Source organism: Musa acuminata, chromosome BXJ3-9 (genome assembly GCF_036884655.1).
Source record: "Musa acuminata AAA Group cultivar baxijiao chromosome BXJ3-9, Cavendish_Baxijiao_AAA, whole genome shotgun sequence".
Lineage (NCBI taxonomy): Eukaryota > Viridiplantae > Streptophyta > Magnoliopsida > Zingiberales > Musaceae > Musa > Musa acuminata.
Window position 1 is genome coordinate 1,475,935 of NC_088357.1, and position 22,030 is coordinate 1,497,964.

A 22,030-nucleotide genomic window follows, 5' to 3' on the forward strand; every position below is an offset into this window, starting at 1 on the left:
TTCAGTTTTCAGAAATTGTCCATCAATCTGCATATTCTCTAATAAGGATATCTAAAGGTTTTTTTTCCTTTTATTGATTACTGAATGAAAAATTGATGACTGAGCAGTGAATGATATGGTGGTCAACACAAATCTATTTGTTTTTGTGACATTATCCTGATCTCAACCAGGTAAAACCTAAGCTTTAGCAAACTATACATGAGACTTGTTCTTCTTCCACTAGATAGCTGAGTGCTGCAAATTCCATTCCCCCCCCCCCCCCCCCCCTTCTTTAACATTTTGATCTCTAGATTTATAAAATTAATATTAAAATTTAATTTCTAGTTACTAAAGCGAACCATCTAGTTTCATTTACTAATTATATTTTTGATGATAGTAAATGGTGATATCGTTAAGGGTCACTGATGGTTATCGTAAACAAATAGAGAGAGCGATGATAAGCAGGAAGAGGACAACATAGATATTGATGCTCTAACACAGATATTGATGCTCTACATCAGTGCCAACAACAATGTAGGAAAGCGCAACATCGATATTGATGCAGATGTCGAGCAATTTTTTTTACTCTACATATGCGTCGACACTGACATAGTTACTAAGCGATGTAGATGTAAATATAGAGTGTTGATATTTGTATTATCCTCTTTCTCTTCTCTTTTTGTTTCATCTTTTGTTCTTGCTCTTTTCGCTTATTCACAATAGCTATCCACGATCCTTAAGAGCACCGTTATCCGTCACTATCAAAAATATAATTAGAATATTAAAATTATTTTTTTACCTATTATTTTTGTGCTTTTGTCGATAAAACTGATGATGTTATGCTAAATAAAATTAGATATTTTATTTTTATTATTATAAAAATTTTAATATAAAATTTTTAAGTTAAAAAAGATATATGTTAAATTAATTAGAAGGATATATGCTAAATTAATTAGAATTACAAGGCGTTATATAAAAAAACAATTTACTAATGAGTGATCCAATCGAAGAATACATATTGAAAAACCATAAATGCGAGGGTTTTATACGCGAAAAAACCCCGATAAATCCAGCAGAAGCCCCAAAGAAGAGGGTTTAACAGGGGGACCGTGGTCGGTGGTCGCTGCCTCCTCTTTCGGTGCGGCAATGGAAGACGCTGTGAGGTTGCGGGTGGAGTTCGACGACCACCGCGTCCTCACCAAGACGCAGAGATTGGAGGGCCTCTGCCGGTGCTGGCTCCTCCTCCGCCCCGAGCTCTCCACCGTCTCCGACGTCGCCACCCACCTCGTCCGCGCCTTCGCCCTCCACCTCTCCTGCCCCCATGGCGTCCTTCTCTCCGTATGCGTTCCGCTCCCCTCTCGTGTCCAGTTTTAGCCATCATCAGGAGTCCAACCGGTTTCCATTTGGATTTTGTACTTTACTTCGATCACTCTCGACAATGTTTTTCTTTTGGTTATTCTTGGTCCTTCTTTTAGGTATTTCATCGGACGAAACATGTTTTGTAAGATGTAGACAAAGAAGTCAGTCATATTGGTGATTGATGTTGGTTGCAACATGTGTTCCACCCTTACGGGTGATCACAATGTGGTGCTATTCTTTATTTTTTTTAGATTTTCTTGGATTTGGCATATATATAAATTACATTTATCTACATTTTTTGGATTTTTTATTGCAGATGGATGAATTTGTTCTACCGCCGTTTGAATCAAGTAGCATTTTCAGGGACAAGGATATTGTCAGGTAGATAATTTAGCATATTGTTGCTTTGTAGTGATGTATTGCTTTCCGTTTAATCACTTAGTGTTACATTACAATCATAGAAGTTGTAGGTTGTAAAGTAGTTGTACAAAATCTGAATGCATAGGTAGTCAGCTGTGATGAAGTACACGTCTGTCACTTTGTGCGCTTTGGGCTGTGTCCTGCACGGTCTTGTCTGTGTTCATATCTTACAGTTTTTGTGGTTATAAGAATCTGCTGTTGTTTTTCATGATGTAAACGTTCCTGTTTCATGAAATATCAGTTCTGTAATGCCACATTGGACTTTTCTATACCAGGGTGAAAAAGAAAGTTGCTAAAACGAAGCAGCTTCTTGAGATATGTGGTGATGCTTATCACATTCAAGATTCCAAGATAGTAGAGAAGCAACCTATAACATCTGGCAATGAACTTCTCAACATTAAAGATTTTCACGAAGATTTAGAGTTGTGCAAAAGCAAAAAGGGAGAGGATGCATGTGAAGTTGAAGGGAACACAACAAAGAGACAAATTCTCTCAAGTGAAGAAACAATTTTGAAAAGGAAAAGGAAGCAGTCAGATAAGCCTCAAAACTCAAAGTATTAATTTGTGCCTCCTTATTTTATCTTTTGCAAGGATCTTCACCCGCTTAGAATTTATTTTGGATGTGGGTCATCTGTTTTAAACTTTCAACACCCATTTCTTTATCAATTTAGTATATTAGACATGATAATTGCTTATACTGTTTCTAATCTCGGGATATATTTTCCTGCTTTTCATTGATGCATTAGGAAAAAAATAAAACTTACCAGCCCCACCTCCAAAGAGACTATTGTAACTGCTGACCAAGAGGAAAACGTTCATTCTGAGCAGCAGAAAAGTCCAACACTAGATAAGACACATATACTATCCAACAGAAATGAAAAACACGAGAAATTGGTTTCCTCACAAAATGCTGTTCAGAAGAGAAATTGCCATGTCATGACAAAAGAGAGGTACTTCATTGGTCAGATTTTACTATACTTCAGTTTTAGAGGTACAGCTAAATTGCTTTCTGATTGTGTCATTTCTTTAATTTATGGTTCTACATATTATTGATCTAGAGGATGGGAACACACTACTTGTTTACACTTGAAATGGATTAGTAGCATAAGAGAATAGCCCTGAAGAAGAGTGATTTATATTCTTTAGGTTTTAAGGGAATAAGAAGTTTTTGTTACTCATTCCCTAGAGAAAGTAATTGTTTGTTTTAACAGTATGATTGTTCTTTATAATGAAAGAGAACTCAATTTTGGTTCTGATGACACATTAGACCATCTCTTAATTGGTATGATGTTGCACAACATGATGAAGATGCTTTGTAGAGGATATTGCCAGTGATCAGAGCCAAAGCTTTACTGTAGTATATAGATGGATGTTGCCACAGCTGGCCTCAGATTTTAGAGGGACAGATGGTATTATCATTCATTGAATTTGTTTCTGAATGTTCCTTTTGCAAGCATCAATATTATCCCTATGATGCAGACACAATCAAGAATATTTCCTGCAAGCATAGTGGGGTCTTCTAGTAAGAGCAAACCGGCAAAATTCTTTACAAAATTCTAAACAGCATATTAGATAATTTATCACTGTAGTGGAACTGAACATTGATCTAGTGAGTATAAGTATCAGGGTATTATTTGCTTCTAAACTGTAGAAAGTAAATCTAGTTCAATCTTTTTTCAAGTCTGTAAATAATTACATTTTCTTTGTGTAACATCATATTTCCTTTTTGTATGACTATCAATGTTGTCGTGGGCTTGACTTAGGTTTTGGCATCTTTTGAATTCTAGGCTAAGCTATAACATGAATGCATAGATGAGGCCTCCAAAGCTAACTAGAAAGTTATCGGTCAATTTTTCCTTAAGTAGGCACTTGTTATAAATAATTATTAGTAAATAGTAATAGGATTTGGGATAAAATATCACAATAATTATCATTTTGAGTTATACAATAAGCATCAAATAATTATTTTATTAACAACTTGCAAGTATAAAGTTGTTTTTATGTTTGTGCAACAAACAAACAAGAAAAATGAATATGTTGATTTGTTAAATTTTCTTTATTTGTTTTCTTTTTCATCCATTGTGTTTACCTTTATATCTTGATTATGATCAGTTTTTTATTTTTCTTCCATTTTTATGTTATTATTTTGGGTGCTATTTTTTTGTCAAGGGTCCTGCATTGAAAAGAGACATTATAGTGAAAAATCAAAGAAGGCTTATGATTGCCATTGTAATGTCCAATATAAAATAGTGGATGTCAAAAGCTCCCATTCTTTATTTGAACTCCATTGAAAAGTTAATGCAAGAAACTGAATATGATATATGTTCTTGGAAGTTAGGAATTATCAAAATGTTTGTACTTAAATTTTTATTCATATTCACATTCATATTATTTTCATGGCATTTTCTACTAGATGTCCATTTTTGTGGTGGACCTTTAACATCTTTCGACGGGTTGTAATGGGGGGGAGGTTCCCGTTTAATCACATATTTTGACAATTTTGTGTCAAATAATTGTTAACCATCTTTGTTTATATTACTATCTGAATGGTGGAACTTGCATTCACTGATTAGGTTACATTACATGAGATCTTGGCCACTCATTGAAAAAACCCTCCGTGCTATCTATATAAACACATGATTTGGTTGTTTTTAGGGATTGTGTTAAGCTCCTGACACCATTATACACTACATGCATGGTTATTAATATAATTGAAAACAAAAGGTATTTTCTCTTTTACTACTTGCTAGAAAAGGATGACCTTGCCTGTCATACTCCCACATTGTCGGATTTGGGGTGGGTCAATGTACATAGCCTTAGTTGTGAAGTAAGGTTACTTGTTACTAGAAAAAAATTAAGCTATATATCCAAGCTCATGCAGGGAATCATATATATTTATGTTAGATATTTTCTTTCTTATTTGTTAAGTATGTGGAAAACTCTTTAACATGCACTTCGTTTTGTAGGCATGATCAGGTTGAAAACTGTCATAGAATTCCATCTCAACAACAGCTTACTGATAGCATGAATAAGGTAAGCACCTCTTCTTTCAAGTATCTTTTATATTGATTATATAGTCGGTTCTTGTCAAGTTTCATTAGACATCCGCTAGGCAGTAGCTTTGTGAGACTAAAAGGAAATATCTGATATGGTGCTGTAGGAATTTTAATGTCAAGGATAATTTTGTTTGTTTTTGCATGCCAATAAGCATTTGAAATTGTAAAGAGGTGAAAGAATGAGGAAATCATGTATAAATGTGTTGCAAGTAGCAAAAACTGAACAGTAAATCAGGACTAGGATCCCCACTAAAGCTGCATCATTGTCTTGGATCTCTGGAGGAATTTGTTCACAATGTGCATAATGCTGTCTGCTAAATTCAAGTAGATGGGTTGAAGTCTCAGTATGATGGTCCTATGCTAGTAAATGACTGCACCATATAATGGAGGAAATAGAATATCCTCAATATATTATGAGCTTTCTGGCTTCAGTGCTGGTGTTGTCTACATGGTCTGGTATGACCGTACGCCTCAGAAAAGCCAGTACAGTCCATTCTTACAAATGATGACTCTGATTAAGAGTCAGTAGGATTGAGGCTGACAAAGAGTTCAACTGCGCCTTTAGATGACTTTGATCAGTGGATTAGATTTTGAACCCTTAGCCTGCTGTAAGTTGGATGATTGTTTGGCATATGTGGTTCATGCTTTAGGTCCAATTCTGATGAGACATTATGATTGTTGATTGTATCTTTGACTACTACCATGTACTTGTTTGATGCTAACATAAGATCACCTTAAAGATGTGTGATTTACTTCCCTAGGGTATTTAGTGATGTTCATGTGTTTACTTCCTGTTTGGAATCTGAATCTACTTTGGAGGATGGTGAACTGAATGAATAATTGATTTGCTTTGTGCCAAAAATTAGGTTATGTACATCTGACACTTAAAATGTACAATTAAGTGTTCTATTCATATGACATCAACTTTCCTGCTTGGAATACAAGAGTGGAACTTTTGATTTTATAGCTCAGAGTAATTTTGTTTCCATGATTGTTATAGTTTGTCATCAGCTTTCCATTATTTTTTTAGATACTTTACAAGTTCTGTTGATTTGTTCCAAATAAGTTATGTTTGAATATTTATTGATCAGTCTCCCAGCAGAAGTGCTCGTCGAAAAAAGGCGAAACGACAATGGTTGCGGGAAATGGCTAATCAGCAACTAAGTGAGGTATTTGTTCAATAAAATGTTTCTCGTCTTATATTGTTTTGAGGTCTGGTTGAGTTCACCAGATAAAATTTATTTTACTAATACCATGTTCTATCATGGTTATCTTAGTTATTTATGTTGAATTGTGCAGAATAAACAGGGTGAAAAGCAGGCAAATGATGTGCAGGGTACATTATCTAAATATAAAATAGTAGATCAGACTATTGAAATAGAGGAAGAAATTGTTCCTGTCATTGTTCGACCTGGTCATATCCGATTTGAGCCTATAGGTATGGTTCAGATCTTGGTCCCTCATGTTTCTTCGCTTTTAGAATGCTTCAAACCTTAGGTCATTGGTACCTAAATCAATCACTATGTAATGAGTTTCGTTATTCAGTTCGGAAAAGTATGTTTACCCAATTTTACACAAATATTTCTGTTGATTCTTCAATTTGAAATTGATCAATATATTAAAAAGGTTGGCTATTTAAATTGTCAACCAGGTAATTTGTTGTTATATAATGTTTCATCGATGAGATTGTGGTGGAAAACAGAATATTTGACTCATCATTACAACTGTAGGCTTTTTGGCTGTCAACATAAATCATGTATTTATTATCTTTTGGTTTTTATACTAATTAAGGATTGTAATTTCGATCCGTACCAATGTATTGAGTCTTGCACGATACGATATGTACCGAAGCATATTGATCGTATGTCAGGACGTATCGATGGTACATCCAAAATCATCAAGAGAACCTTCAAAAATATTTGAAAAATAAAAAAAAATTATATTAGGATTTTAAGTTGGAAATAAATATAAATTTAATATAATTTTAGCAAAAATAATATAAATTGACTCAATATCAATCAAATTTTGATTAAATTATTATTTAAACCACTAATCACAGTATTAAAAAAATTAATTAAAACTTAATTAAATTTATATACCATCACAAACATATGATCCAATCCTTGATCTGCATGAAATATAAAGATTTAACCTATTAAGTGTTTAATTTCAAAAAAAAAAATATTAAACACACTAATCATAATATTAAAGACCTTAACTACTCCATAATTAACATTATTGTACCATAAAAAATATATCAAATAACATATTAGACATTAAGTCATACACCATATAGAATAGGTTTAATCATCCCATAAATCAATAAAAATCTAGAAAGAGAATGCATACCTCTTGGTTAGAGTGTTTTTCTTTTTAATCCTCCCAAATTTGATCCAATCCATAAATCGTAGCTTTGTTGAATTTAGGAGAGTAAAAATATGAGAATAGGCGAGAGATGCAAATGAAAATGAGTTTGAGAGGGTTCTAGAGATTGAGAGAGTGAAATGAGTTAAAGGAGAGGGGAGGAAAGGGTTTAAAAACCCTTTGCTAAGCCTTAAATGGTCAAATTGACCATTTGAAATAGGGCAATCTCAGCCCTTGATCAGCAACTGTCAAAATCCGATCGTTACTGACTGGTACAGGTCGGTAATGGTCGGATTTCGATTATTATTGCCCGGCATAGATCTTGTATCGTCCAATACGGGATCAAGTGATCGGTGCTGCCTAGTAGAGGATAGTCTGTGCACTAGTATGCTATCGGATTGGTATATATCGCCCGTACCAGGCGATATCCATTGGTACAACAAACCCTAATCCTGATCATGCAAATGTTCATTATGCTACGTGGATTATTGCACTTATGTCATGACCTTTTCAAGTAGTGTTTTTGTCCTTCATTGTTTCTTCTGAAGGGGGTTTTCTTTTTTCAGTGATTTACTTGTCCTATATTATTTATTTGTGAGCAACTTGATTGATTATCCAGCATCATGGATAGTAACATATATGTCCTTGTAGTATGCACATCTAAGTTGTTAGTGTAGTAATTGTACATATGATATATCTCAACTGAGGATCGCCCATATCTAAGTTGTATCAGACCTATCACATGATATACCCGTGTCACTTTCAATTAAATATTTCTCATTCTTCTCCATCAACCAAACACCTCAACTCGAGTTTCCTTCTCCATGTGAGTTCCTTTGCTGATTTTAGTTTACCTATATGTGCCCAACCTGTTCTGGTAACTTTGACCTTGGAGGTTGATTCTTGTCTTCTCAACTAACAGATAGAACCGTTAGGCAAATGTAGATGCAGTAGGCCAGTTTCTGATTTAGCATTTGTTATAACTTATAACTACAATATATCATACTTCGAGATCATTTGAACATGTTTGAAATACTCTATGTATACAGTGACTCCTTGTTTATGTCACAAGGTTCTCTGGCTTTTGCTGTGTAAATTAAGTTGCATGTGCTGTCAGTTAATGTGGACATTGCATGACATCAAGACTATTTATACTAATTTGTGATTGCATTTTTGTTTGTCTTACGGAAATCAGTTTACTTAGTGTCTCATTTTTTGAGGTTAGCTATTGATGATAGACATGCTTCGAGCTTAAAGATCATTTTTTTATATAGATTATGTTGAAATTCATGTTTATTCTTTCACATTCAACATCATTTGAATTGACATTTGTTTGCAGATGGAGACGGAGAACATGGCAACACACAGTCAAATGGACCAGTGGTATGTTCCTGTCATGTTAGTTGCACCATGGAGTTATCATTGTGTTCTTACATTCATGTTTAGTTGTAAAAACTCTTTGCAAGTCTTTAATCAGTTAATGGTTGTGGGTTTTTTTCTGCCTTCAACAGTAGGTTGGAAAATAGGGTTGCTGGAAACTTTCAGGCCTTCAGCTGCTTATATATGGCTGTTCATATGACACCTGCAATGATTCCCAACTTAGAGTTTATTTGGTCACCATATGTTCTAATTTGCGAGCCTATTCTCACATCACTAAAAAATAATTTGGCCAATCATATATTCTAAATTGTGAGCCTATTATCACACCACTGAAGCATATTTTTTTAATGTCAACACAAGAAAACTTGTTTTGCTAAAAACATTTTGTTAATAGGATGAGAGGACATTTTAGGCAAGATTTTAAGTTTCAGTCAGAGACCTGTATTTGTTGGCACGAACCCAGCGAGAGAGAGAGAGAGAGAGCATTGGAGTTGGAGTGCATCGGTGTAGAGGGAGGGAGGGAGGGAGGGAGGGAGAGAAAATTTAATTTAAAAAAACAGCCATCAAAGCTGTGAAAAAATGATTGCATTAATGCTTGATGGAGAGAACATTAATGGTTCTTGTTGTTGGTGAGATGTCATTTTGGTCTGGAAACAAAAAATGTGTGCAGTTATGGGGAAAAATGACATGGGGCCAAGGGCTTTTTGGGCACTCAGCCATAGAACAGTAGGCCAAAATAACAAGTTCAATCTGAAGATTACTGCAGTTTATTACCTAAAAGAACCTTTGATGTTATAATTTGTTTAAACTTTTTATTTGAGTTTATGAATTTCTAGTTTGCAGTTCTTTTTAATTCACTGTAGTTTCAGCTTCCCCGTAACAATGTCCCGGTAGCAGTTAGTTTGACAGCAGGTTATCAGACTTCTTTCACTTACAATAGCTTATATAAGTATCGAGTAAGTATCTCGTAAGTTAATGTATAAGTAAACTACACCTTTCCCATTTGGTTTGGGGATAAAAGAATTGAGGTACTTTATATTTTTAACTGGTTTGTTGTTTTTATGCATAAGTGATTAAATGGCTGACACATGAATGATGTTTAGGGAATATGCAATATTTGCATGTGATGGCATAATGATGGAGATATAACCAACAATATCTGAATTAACTAACCTCTTGATGTAGCTTGTTACATTGATCATGAGTATGAACTTAGTTTCTATCTGGGTATGCATCCTTGGATTTTTGTTGCATATTCAGCTTCCATTGCAGCTGCTACTGCTGTTTTCTTGATCTATCCTATTGGTCAAGGAAGTTTCTCTAATGGTATGCCTTTAGGAATATCTAGCATTTCAACTTCATGTGTTGTATTTCTGGCAGAACACAACATCCTTATGCATCCGGTTCACATGTTAGGTGTAACTGGTGTATTCAGAAAGTCCTTGCAGGCGACGAGTCACTAAATTGAGGTATATAGTGATAGACCTGTTCCTAAAACTTAACGGAACATTTTAGAGCCAGGTGAAGGAACTAGTTGCTAAGTGAGTTTTGAGTGGATGGTGACCAAAATCAAATCTTCCTGCTGCTAAATCTTTGAACAGGCTTGAAACATACTTGTCTAATTTTATTCACATGACATGGTGGTCTTTGGAAAAAGCTTTAGGGCATTAGGTATATGTTGTTTAAGTTTTAGGAATTAGAACTGATAATGGCATATAGTTACTTTTTTGGACAGTTGCCTTGTTAAACTTTGATCTGGCAGTTCATTTTCTTATAAGCATACTTTATTATTCAAGTCGCCTCTAGGAAATAATGCAGAAGATTTTATTGATGACCTGTGCCTTTATGTTGCTTATGTTGTATCCCAATACTCCAGGAAACTCTGCAATGGAATGGAACAACCAGCAAGAAAAAGGGTCAGAAATGGGGTAGGGAGAAGACTTTAAGCAAGAAGAGTGACGATGATTATTGTAATGGAGCCTTTAACGAAAATATGATCACTGAAGAGGGGGAACATGTAGATGACCATATAAACTTTGAAAGCCTTTTTCCTTTAACTCGTCTACCAGAGGTATGTTCCCTGATATTATTATATCAGAAGTGGGTAGACAATAATGATGGTTTTACTCTTCAATTTTTTGTGTTCTTAACTAAAAGTGCTATTTGTGACATCTATTGCTCTTTGGTGATCTGAGGGTTGCCATTCTAAAGGCCAACTGTGCATGATTACAATTTTGATATGCTTTCTTTTGTCACCATGCAGAGGATGGATTAAGGTTTTTTGCATGGCTAGGTAAAATACTATTTGGTTTTGCTTTTTCCCTTTTCAGGAAGGTGATATCCTTGTATATCGATTGGTTGAGTTATCCTCATCATGGTGTCCTGAGCTCTCTTCCTTCCGAGTATGAAGCCTACTCTTTATATTCAATGTCCAATAAAAACATACCATTCCGTAATGATTGTGAATTATACAAGTAGATATTATTGAATGAGCTGGCAATTTGCATGTTCACCTAATGATCTTTTTGTCCATGAATAAATGCACAACTGTTGATTTCTTTATTTGCAGGTAGGAAAAGTTTCATCGTATGATTCCATATCTATGAAAATTGTCTTACTACCTATTCCGGAGTACCCAATATCTTCCCAGGAGAAAAAAGATGCAGAAGAATCTGCACAGGAACCAGACTCCACATTATACAAGGAAGATGGCTCTTTGGAGGTACCCAATTGTATTTACACACACCAAATGTGGTTTGATTAGTTATTATGAATTAATTATGAATATACTTCTCTGCAGTATTTTTAACCACTATTTTTGTTGATGCAGATTGAGTATACCTCACTTGTTGATGTTCGCCTGCTCAAGGGACATGACTCAGATAACCTTCATAATGAGAAGTCAAAGGAAAAAGCACAATCAAACAACTGGGACCTAGCATTGGTTGATGCTAATCCTAGACACTCAGCTGCACCTCTTGTAGGTTTGTACCAAGTTTTGGACAGAATTTTCGTTAATCTTCTATTGGATGCCAAACGATAGATCAAAATAAGATTATGGATGATGTTGTTTTACAGAATCGAGACCAACCATGGGGTGGGACCAAATTGATCAGGCTTTGAGTGAGAGGAAGGCACAACTTCAGCAGACTGATACCTGGGCTATCAAGGGCTCCACCACTGCTTCATGGTCATTTAGGGCATTGAGAGGCAGTGCACTGGGACCTACTCTGGCATTATTAAGAGGGACAAATGGCAGCAATGCTAATTCTCCTGGCAAACATGCCTCTGGCAAGTATCCTAGTTCCAAGTGATTCCCTTGTGTGATGATTTTGCCTGGTGTTGCCACTTCTACAATGAGAGTGCACACCCTCCCATGTGTAGTTACCAATATGTGGCTCATGTCAACTAAAAACTTTGTTTTAGTGGTGATCCTCAGGCGTTGACCTTGCAATTCGTCCTCTACATTGTATCATCTTTTATGGTGGCGGAAGATGAGCCAGTTTCAAGCCACACGATGAAGACTGAAATGGTGGTAATCAAGTTTTGGACTTACTGGGATTAATTGTTGAGTAATTAGGTATTGAGTTAATGTCACTCTGCTTCATTATGCTTGGAACTCAGTTTGACATTAAAAGTTGGTTTTTCAGCTAAATTTCTTAGCATGGTTGCAGTGAAAACTCAAACCTATAAGAAGCTTGGATGACAAAATTTCCAAATTCCTTTAAATAAAGTGAAATCATAATCTTTTGTTGTTCCTGGAAGTACTTTAAAGCGTTGGAGAATATGCTATAGATGTCATGAATCGTTCTTTGGAAGAATGGTTACTTTCTTACCTCTCTAACTAATTCAAGTAAATACAAACAGCTTGTTAAAGCTTTTCTTATTACAATGATCTTTTAGCTACCAAAAGACTAATCAGGAAGATACTTATACATGCTCAGTGAATTGAAACCCATAAATATTTCGCTCGCATCCGATTCATATATGTTTGAGGACTACATGGTTCCAAATATGCTTCCCAACAATTTCAGAGTGTCATATGCAATCTCATCATGAGGTTTTCTATAACTAAAGAAGGATTTTGGAGTATATATAGATGTGCACTTGATTCCAACACATGTTAAATGGACAAGGATTCCACCAATGTGAGGTCATCTTATTTCTGTGAAAGGAGCCATCCTCAGATTACGATATTTATAATATGGGAAGTATTTAGAGGTTAATATGCAAAAAAATCTTTTAGATCAAATGTAGGGGTGAATCTACAAAAATTTCCATTGAACAAAAATGCTAAGGCTAATTATAGATTACCCCTAATTATAGATTATCCCATTAGTTAAATACATTTAATGTCCTAGTTCTTATACTTTAAAAAGTTATATTGGTATCTCTAGGGTTATGAAAGTAAAATATATAAGTCCATTTACCTGAACAACGTCAATTTTACCAATGGAAATACGAAAACAAATGGCAAAAATATAGTTTTAACGCTCCATTGTCACGGAATCGAAGTTCGCTATCGAAGCCATCGCGGAGATCCGTCGCCTTTCGAAGTAGGACTCGAAGATGCACGTCACCCTCGTTGATACTAACGTCGTGCCCCTCCTTACCATAGTCTCCTCGACCACCACTACCATCACTCGTCTGCAATCGAGGCCTAGGAGAACACCGTCGATGCCCTCCTTAACCTCCCCATCTTCACCCGTGAGGCATTCATGTGCACCCTAGACACCCTTGACACCCTCGTGGTTGCCCTCCATCTCCTCTTCCCTGTTGCTTGCTGCAACCCTTTATAGCCTCATATTTGTTGAAGCATACCGCTTTATCATCGAGGTAAAGAAACCTCACATTGTCACCCTTGTGGACCTCTTTGTCACTCTCAATGCGTCGATTAGGTCCATCAAGAACGCACTAAAGGTCCACTTTGACTTGGCCCTCTACCTACTTGATCACACCGCCCTCATCAAACTGAGCATCGTACCACCCCTCTTTGTATTGGTGGTGAAGGACAAGTGGAGGGGGATGGTGGAGGACACAATAATAGCGATCACCCAAGTGACAAGATGCAACGAGAGCGTAGAGGCTCCATCGTCACTTTGCATCCGTCACTAACGTTATTCACCACCATTAACTGAAATGTTAAAATTATTATTTTACTCTTTATTTGTATGTTTTCATTCGTAAAACTGACGATGTTAGAATAAATGAACCTAGATGTTTAACTTGCATAACTAAACAGTACCAATGTAATATTTTGAAATATAAGGGCTCAGAACCGAAATGCTACCCTTGCATAATTGATTTCATGAATTATTTTAATTTAAATCTTATAATTAATATCGGAATATATCTTTTCTTATTATTTTTCTCCCCACGGCAGGTAAGATTGCCCGTGCAAAGTTTGCCGTAATCCAGTTCGTAAAAATGAAACTAAATAAGGCCATGCTAACCGAACATGGTTGACCGCCCGTGGCAAATAGCATCGCTCCCCCGTCCTCCGTCCGCCGTCTCGAATTCCCCGGTCGTTCTCCTCTCGCACGGTTCCAGACAACGACGGCCGCGGCGGCGGCGTCCTCTCCCCCGCCTAGCACTCCTGAACGGTGCCCCAACGGGGAGCCCCGCTCCCCCCCAGTCGAAGGGCCCATTCCATGCCGTGCATTTCCCGAGTGATCATCAGGTTTCGATCCCTTTCGAGGTCCCCTCCCTTCCCCACTCCCCATCATGCCTCCTCTTTGCACAGCTACGGCGAATTGAGCATAAGGTGGGTGAGTTCCTATTTGTTTTTCCGTCACTCCCATAACCCTAATTAGCTCATTGCTTGCACTTTCTTCTCTTCTACTTCTTTTTGCTGGAGACTCTGTTTAACTGTTCGAATTATGTTTCTTGTGTATGTGACCTCTCTAGTTATTGTGGTGAAATCTATCAAATTACGTGAAGACATTGTGAGAATTATAAAGGAAGATGGGGATTTTTTTTGCTTTGCCTTTTGTTGCCTTCTATTGTGGCTTGACAAATGAGTTGAGCATTGCAAAGTTATTTGTGTTGAGGTCACTTCAACCAGCATTTCTTGGTTATGGATGGATCCTAAGAAAAGCCATACTGAAAAGTAAGGTGTTTGTTGTTGTACTCATAAACGGTGGGTTGGGAAGGATGGGGCTACTGGCATGTTTAAAGTATAATTTTGGCTTTTTAAAAAGTAAATTGATGCTTATCAGTGTATGTTTACTTGCTAGATGTGTTTTATCCGTGTAGTTAGTCATTGTAGAATTGTCATTATGCTGATGAATTGGAGTATGGTTGTTGCATGATCTCCATCAATCTCATATCTAGAAGTAGTATCTAGTATCTGGTAATAGTTGTATGTGTCATTAACAGTAGGAGGTTGTGTTTTGGTGTATTCACTTATGGGAGTAGTTGATGTTCAGACCAACTAGAGATGCTCTACATTTGATTAGTTGCATCCTAGTTTTTGCATGTCACATCAAAGGCCTACCGAAGATTTTTTTATATTGACTATCTTGGATGGAGAGGAAAAAATTTAGAGGTTCAGAATATCAAGTGACATTGGAAATGAGATTTACAAGCTCTTGTACATACAATGTATCTATGTCCAAAGGCTCTGAGGTGCTAGGTGCTTATGGACTTCAGCATTTGTTTCTGTTTATACTTTTATTCATATTTGTATTTTTTAAGAAGTTGAGACCTGGGAATTGCTCATTGGTATAACTTCATTTTTGTATTCTACAAAATAAGATTCTGTTCGTATCCTGATCTAAGAAGTAAAAAACCCAAATGGAACTTGTTCTATGTAGAGTATATTAATTTTCATACCTCTTGATTATTCAGGACATGCAATAAACATAACCTAGTTTGTAATTTCATTGTAAGATTGACTTGTTAGTGAATTTCATCCTTCTCTACTCTATGATATAGCTAAAACTCTAAATTTCCTTTTTTTAAGTAGGAGGATTTTCAACCTGGGGTGACATCTGGAATTATACAAAAATAATCCCTTTAATTTTATTTTATAAATTGAAATAGAATTGCATCCTTCATATGATTGACATATGTGTAGTTGAAGAACTCTTAAAGAAAAAAATATTTGAAGTTCTTCCTATTTGAATGTTGGAAGTGGAAGATAATTGAACCTGCAATTCCTACTGTTTAGCTTCATAATACCTACTGGAATAAATGAGTCAAAAGAAAACAGAGACTCTCTAATTTATATGGACGTTGGACGAGTAGTAGGGAAGGAGATCTCTCTGTAGAATTGTTATCTAATCAGGATAGAAATAAGATGAATTTCTGGATTATCATGACTGCACACAGTACTAGTTTTTTTTATGAATCAAATTTGAATATGGTTCATTATTATAGAATATAAGGTTGCAGGCATTCAAATTTTATGTTAATTTTGACTTTATATAGCATGTTGTACTAAATAACATGCTATAAGTGTAGAATCCAATCAGCAGTCATTGAGATAAAAATTAAGAACAATCGCTTAGATCGGCTCTTTTGATGGGAAATGTACAGACAACAGACTGAGTAAGAGGGATTATGAAGAAAAAAAGAGAGAGAATATGGATGATTATGGAAATGGTTTTGTATGAACTCACTCGAGTAGTTTGTTATATGTCTCAACGTTTCAAGCAAAGTATTGCCTTCTTCAGTCATAACCTTATCAAAGAAGTATAATGTTCAGTTCATTAATTAGTCAATTATTCTTAAATGAGGTTTAAGATCTTGTATTTTATCCTCATCCTTCTGTTGTGGGACTGTCTGTATCTTTGGCCATGGACTGACATGTGAAACTGTTAATGGTTGTATAATTGGTATAGACTTCAGAAATTCGTTTAGTTACTTCAGACAGATTGTCTTTATTCTTGAAAAGTCTATGCTGTATTAATGGTGATGATTTGTTCCCATGAGAATTAAGGCTAGCTTAATGTGGTCCTTGTAACATTTTTCATGCAAATACTTTTTATTGTTGCCTTATAATATAATGTCAATTTTTAGAAGGTATTTGAAATTGAACCATTATCATCTTCATCAAAATCGCTATCATGGTTTAAAAAACTGAGCGGTAAATATCAGTCCAACAGATAACCAGGCTGCAAATCAGCCTATTTTGGATGGCTTAAGTCTGGTCTAGTTTTTAGTTAAAAACCATTTTAACATATTATGAAGTATATTAAACCTCTCTTTATCACTATCGTTCGTCGAGACACTTAGGGCACAGAGCACAACATCACCACCAGCCCACCGCCCACCGACCTGTCTGTCGCCTGCACAATGACACATGCCATGTGCTTGTACGTCACTACAAACCTACCAGTCCATCCAATGATTGGTTCAGGTCTGATACTCAAGACTTTGAGCCCTGATCACCACCACCAATTAAGGCTAAGGTCCCTCTACCTTTTGATCTATCAACTGCTTTTGGTAATTTTTTCTTACACTTCCCTTATTTTAAGTTGAATTTTCTTTGTTCTTGACATGTGCATGGCATATTTTTAACTTGGTAAACTAGATGGAGCCAGAGGAGGGCCTTTCTTCATCTGGAGATACCAGTGATGAGATAATAGATGAGCAAGAAATGGAGAGTTCAGCAGAAAACAAGAATGAGAAAGGAACGGAAAATATATTGGAAGATAATGCAATTATGACTGTAGATAAGAATGAGCATGAGGCCGAACATAGATTGGAAGATTATGCAACTATGACTCTAGAAAAGAATGAGCAAGAGGCAGAAAATCAATTAAAAAATGATGCAACTGCAACTTTACATAATAAAGAGCAAGGGATACAAAATAGATTGGACGATGACACAATTGTACCTCTTAAAAAGAATGAGCAAGAGACATTATTGGAGGACAATGCAGTAATAAACCCCCCTGTGCGTGGGATGACATTCTATTCTTTGGATGCTCTTGTTGAATATTATAATAATTATGCTAAGCAGGAAGGTTTTGGGATCATGAGAAGAGCAATATCATTTTCCGCTGATGGAAAATCAAAGTTTGTTACTATTGCTTGCTCTCGAGTAGGGAAATCATACTCTTCTAAACGTAATATCCTTAATCCTAACCCTTTGAAAAAAACTGGATGCAAGGCTAGAGTTAATGCTACAGTGTTTGAAAGTGGGAGTTGCAGAGTTAATTCTGTTGTTCTGGAACACAATCATGTGCTGTTTCCAAGTAAGTCATGTTTCTTTTTATGCAATAGGAAAATCAATTATGATGTGAAGACTATGCTTGAAATAAATAATGTTGAGGGAGTTGACATCAGTAAGAGCTCTCAGTCTGTCATCGCCCAATCTAAAGGTTCCGAGAATGTCTCAACTTTAGGAAAAGACTGCAGAAATACTGTTGAGAAGGCAAAGAGGTTGCGGCTTGAGGTTGGAGATGCAGAATCAATGTATGATTACTTTGTTCGGATGCAAGCTAAGAATTCGAATTTCTTCTACGTTATGGATATTGATTGCAAATCTCATATTAGAAATGTATTCTGGGCAGATGCAAGGTGTAGGGCAGCATATGAAGAGTTTGGTGATGTTGTTATGTTCGATACATCATACTTGACAAATAAGTACAACATGCCCTTGTCAACTTTTGTAGGGGTAAACCATCATGGCCAGGCAATTTTGTTTGGATGTGGATTGTTATTAGATGAGGAGGTAGAGACATTTATCTGGCTGTTTAAAACTTGGCTATCATGCATGTCTGGATGTGCCCCAATAGCCATCATCACAACTCAGTCAGAAGCAATAAGGAAAGCAGTTGAGATGGTATTCCCTGACACTCGACATAGTTGGTGTTTGTGGCATATACTGAAGACAGTACCAGAGAAGTTGGGGAGTTACGAAATGTGTGAACCCATAACAAATGCCATACAACATGCTGTTTATGATGCTTCAACAAAGAAAGAATTTGAGGACAGCTGGGCTGACATCATTAAAGCATTTAAGGAGCTTGAAAGTGATGAATGGCTAACTAATTTATATGAAGAAAGGAATTATTGGGTTCCAGCTTTTGGGAAAGATACATTTTGGGCTGGAATGTTGTCCACACAGCACGGTGAAACCATGAATCCATTCTTTGATGGGAATGTGAGCTCCATGACAACCATAAAGCAGTTCCTTGAGCAGTACAATGACATATTCAAGAGTAAGGTTGAGAAGGAAAACCAAGCAGATATTCAGTCTTTCAATTCGCAGATTCCTTGTGTAACTCATTTCCCCATAGAAAAGCAATTTCAACAGGTTTACACCATTGAGAAGTTTAAGGAATTTCAACAAGAGGTGATAGCGAAGCTATATTGTGAAGTATGCTTGGTAAGAGAAATGGATGGTGTGCTTGAATTCAGTGTGTCTGAGATTTTGGCTGTTGGAGAAGAAAATAATCAACATCATAGAACACTTGATTACAAAGTCTATTTTAACAAGGAGGAGAAAGAAATTAATTGTTCTTGTTGCCTGTTTGAGTTTAGAGGAATCTTATGTAGGCATATAGTCTCTGTTCTTATTAAGATCCAGTCAGATATTACTGTTTCTTCCAAGTATGTTTTATCAAGATGGAGGAAGGATTTGAGTAGGCATCACACAAGGGTTAAAGTTTGTCATGATGATTGGAGTAGCAATTTCGAAGGCCAGCGATATCATTATCTTCTTAAGAAATTTGATGATGCAGCAGATTTGGCTGTGGCATCTGATGATGCCTGCAAAATATTGTGGAATTGTATTGATGACTTTCAGCAGAAGTTAAAGGTAAATGATGCAGTAAATGGGAACAATAAACCCAGTCTAACAAGTGGTGCTAAATCTGCTGGCTGTGAAGATACGGGTGAGTCCTTCGGGAGTGTGATTGATAAGAGTAAACTATTTAGCCCTATTCCTATAACCGTTCGATGGCAGGGATGTCCATCAACAAAAAGAAAGGTGTCTACAGTTGAGCAAGCTGCAAAGAAATTAACTTGTACAAGGACTAATGGCCAATGCGGAACAAGTAAAGAGAAGGGGAATAAGGTAACATTTACCAAGTTAAACCACAAAATCTGTGTTACGATCATGAATTACTTAAATTATTTTCTTGATTTAGTTTCAGGACTCAGAAATGAAGCAAGTTGCTGATGATGAAGGAGATGGAATTGATATGCTGAGATCCCACGTAATAGTTGATATTGACTCACAAGAAAGCATTAATATTCAGGTATTCTTGTGATCAAGATTTATGTCTGGCATTTGTCATGTTAAAAATATCAGATTATTTTCATTTATTTGTGTCACATTAGGCAAATTCACAAGTTGGCCCCATCTTTGATCAATATTATGGTCAGGCTACTGCAACTAAACAAGGTAACAGAGTCTTTTTTAAACACAGTCATTCATTTTGAAAACCATCTTTTTGAATCCTGCTTATTTGGAATATTTTAAACTAGTACCCTTAATGTGACAATTAAGCCGACATTTTATATTGATGTGTTGCATCATTACTAGAAATAAAGAAGCCAAGGCTGGACTCATCATAGAACCATTCATGGATCATCCAAGGAATATGAAGAACACAGGATAATCTGAAGAACCAATCATAAACCAGAGGTATTTGGATTTCTATAATCTGTGGCGGTTTGGAGAATGGATGCATCTTCCTGGGTGGACTGAGAATATTGTGCTTCAGGCATAGCTAGTTTTAACTGCCGTGATCTTTTTGTTTTGTGAACACTTAATTTTGTTGTGTATGCAATCTAATATAGATTACAGCAGTGAGGTGGTTCCTTTGTAATCTGGGAGATCAGCATTCAAGAAATGAAAATAGTTTTTTAAAAATATTCCAAGATAAAACTGTATACATTGATCCTTCCTAGATCTTACATCGGCAGGAGCCTCACAATTATATTCTTTGTAATCTAATGTAGATTGTATAAAATCTCAGGCAGTTTCATTCTTCTTCTTCAAAAGGTTACCTGGTAATTTGATTCTGTTGTGCTAAGTGTTTTTTTTGGATAGTGTGCGTCAATGCATTTATCGAGAGTTTTTCTGTATTATACTTTGATTTGATTTGATTGACAGACCTGTGTTGGTATTGTATAAAATCTTGTGGAGTGGATCAAAAACACTTTACCTTTTTATTATTGGGACTCTCATCGTATCTCCTTCAAATATCAGCCCATCTATCGTAGTTGGATCCATAAGGAATCCTTCGTTGACTCTGCCAACTAGATCTCATATTCAGGATATAATGATGGTACAGTTCATCAAATTAGGATTAAATTCTAAATATCCCTCCCCCCCCTCCTCGCATAGTAGTTCAATGGGTCTCATTCGCTCTTGTGATGTCAGCACAACACTAAGTTAAAGAACCTCGACGCCACCCTACTAGGTTAATTGAGGTAAAAGTAGAGCGATGACCAATATTATGCTTATTGGCATATGTACTTACTAAGTGAGATTTGAGATTTAATAATATTTAAGCGAGAATGAGCGGGTGGCTCAAGGGCATCCTTGGGGGTGAGAGACTCGGGTTGTTGAATAGATGACAATATCGTATCGACATTTGCATCAAGGTGGATGTGCCCATGTGTGGAAAGGATGACTGTTGTCCTCCTCGAGTGAAAGTACTATACGTCAGGAGTAAAACCTCTTTGCTCAAGCATTCATTGAGAGGGTTGATGGGCGATCGTTCCTATAATATCAGGCCCTTCTAGCACTAAAAATGTTGAGGGAAGAAGTCATTAATATTTTGGTTGGCCCGACGTGGTCTTGATCTATATATATAGGATTGTTCAAAATGCCTCTGAGATAGAAATATTAAGCTCCTGAGGTACCACCTACACTAAGAACGAGGTCGAAAGAGATTTTCCAACGTGGTCCCTCCGATGCCAAGTTAATAATCAAAGATATATGAGTATGTATGCAAGTGGTAAAAAAAAGATAACCCCTCTCTTCATTATATTGAAGATGACCTTTTATACTTAGTCGTAAAGGAGCAGAATATTTCACGTAATATATTGTGAAGAGGCAACCTCTAACTGCCTCCAACAATCTCCTCCTTGATCACTTGTACACGTAGGCGATAAGGTGGATAGTCTATAATCGTCTATCTTGAGTCCTTCCTCACATAGGTAGACAGGTGGAGAGTGTCATCCATCATTTTTTTTTCACTTCGGACATCACGTGATGGTCATACGTCGGATGAAGATTGACCGATGATATACTCTTGATCAACTTTTAAAATTATTCAATTTTTTTCTTTACAAGTTCTTTAAAACCTATACAAGATTACACTTAGATTGACCCATCCTCGTAGCCTCACGACTTATAAAAAAATTAACTAAATCTACAGTACTTGGTACGAGAGTGGACAAGCAATCGCAGCAATCGGTGAATTCGTGCACTCACCATGGCAAAACATCATGCTGAGTCTAGCAAGGCTACGAAGGGGGGAGCAGCCCCTCGTACGACCACAATG

The 22,030-nt window shown here is 36.3% G+C and overlaps 2 protein-coding genes across 11 annotated transcripts; both read left to right on the forward strand.

Annotated features, from left to right (window-relative positions):
* Positions 1 to 1,054: 1,054 nt before the first annotated feature.
* LOC135584393 (coilin-like) lies at positions 1,055 to 12,150 on the forward strand. 3 transcript variants are annotated; one of them, XM_065167289.1, is made up of 14 exons: positions 1,056 to 1,317; positions 1,655 to 1,719; positions 2,034 to 2,312; positions 2,505 to 2,708; positions 4,725 to 4,791; positions 5,906 to 5,983; positions 6,114 to 6,252; positions 8,518 to 8,561; positions 10,435 to 10,629; positions 10,889 to 10,960; positions 11,128 to 11,280; positions 11,389 to 11,542; positions 11,637 to 11,849; positions 11,985 to 12,150. In XM_065167289.1, the coding sequence occupies exons 1-14, from the start codon at positions 1,126 to 1,128 to the stop codon at positions 12,002 to 12,004; spliced, it is 1,875 nt and encodes a 624-aa protein (XP_065023361.1). In that variant the 5' UTR covers positions 1,056 to 1,125; the 3' UTR covers positions 12,005 to 12,150. The 3 variants fall into 3 exon arrangements, with proteins under 3 accessions (XP_065023362.1, XP_065023361.1, XP_065023360.1); XM_065167288.1 differs by having other exon boundaries at positions 11,637 to 12,123; XM_065167290.1 differs by lacking the exon at positions 2,505 to 2,708 and having other exon boundaries at positions 1,055 to 1,317; positions 11,637 to 12,123.
* A 1,835-nt stretch (positions 12,151 to 13,985) lies between these two features.
* LOC135648336 (protein FAR1-RELATED SEQUENCE 6-like) lies at positions 13,986 to 20,353 on the forward strand. 8 transcript variants are annotated; one of them, XM_065165941.1, is made up of 5 exons: positions 13,986 to 14,322; positions 17,095 to 19,587; positions 19,661 to 19,771; positions 19,854 to 19,917; positions 20,067 to 20,353. In XM_065165941.1, exons 1-5 carry the CDS (start codon positions 14,017 to 14,019, stop codon positions 20,132 to 20,134), a joined length of 3,042 nt encoding a protein of 1,013 aa, XP_065022013.1. In that variant the 5' UTR covers positions 13,986 to 14,016; the 3' UTR covers positions 20,135 to 20,353. The 8 variants fall into 8 exon arrangements, 6 of the variants coding, with proteins under 6 accessions (XP_065022013.1, XP_065022014.1, XP_065022015.1 ...); XM_065165942.1 differs by having other exon boundaries at positions 19,667 to 19,771; XM_065165943.1 differs by having other exon boundaries at positions 20,059 to 20,231.
* The last annotated feature ends 1,677 nt before the right edge of the window (positions 20,354 to 22,030 follow it).

What these genes read in the sequence shown, in the direction of transcription:
- LOC135648336 (XM_065165941.1), top strand. Translation starts at nt 14,017, where the DNA reads ATGGTTGACCGCCCGTGGCAAATAGCATCGCTCCCCCGTCCTCCGTCC. An exon ending in TACGGCGAATTGAGCATAAG is followed by an intron (nt 14,323 to 17,094) that starts GTGGGTGAGTTC and finishes TTGGTAAACTAG; the next exon opens with ATGGAGCCAGAGGAGGGCCT. An exon ending in AAGAAAGCATTAATATTCAG is followed by an intron (nt 19,772 to 19,853) that starts GTATTCTTGTGA and finishes GTGTCACATTAG; the next exon opens with GCAAATTCACAAGTTGGCCC.
- LOC135584393 (XM_065167288.1), top strand. Translation starts at nt 1,126, where the DNA reads ATGGAAGACGCTGTGAGGTTGCGGGTGGAGTTCGACGACCACCGCGTC. An exon ending in TTACTGATAGCATGAATAAG is followed by an intron (nt 4,792 to 5,905) that starts GTAAGCACCTCT and finishes TTTATTGATCAG; the next exon opens with TCTCCCAGCAGAAGTGCTCG. An exon ending in AGGAAGATGGCTCTTTGGAG is followed by an intron (nt 11,281 to 11,388) that starts GTACCCAATTGT and finishes TTGTTGATGCAG; the next exon opens with ATTGAGTATACCTCACTTGT.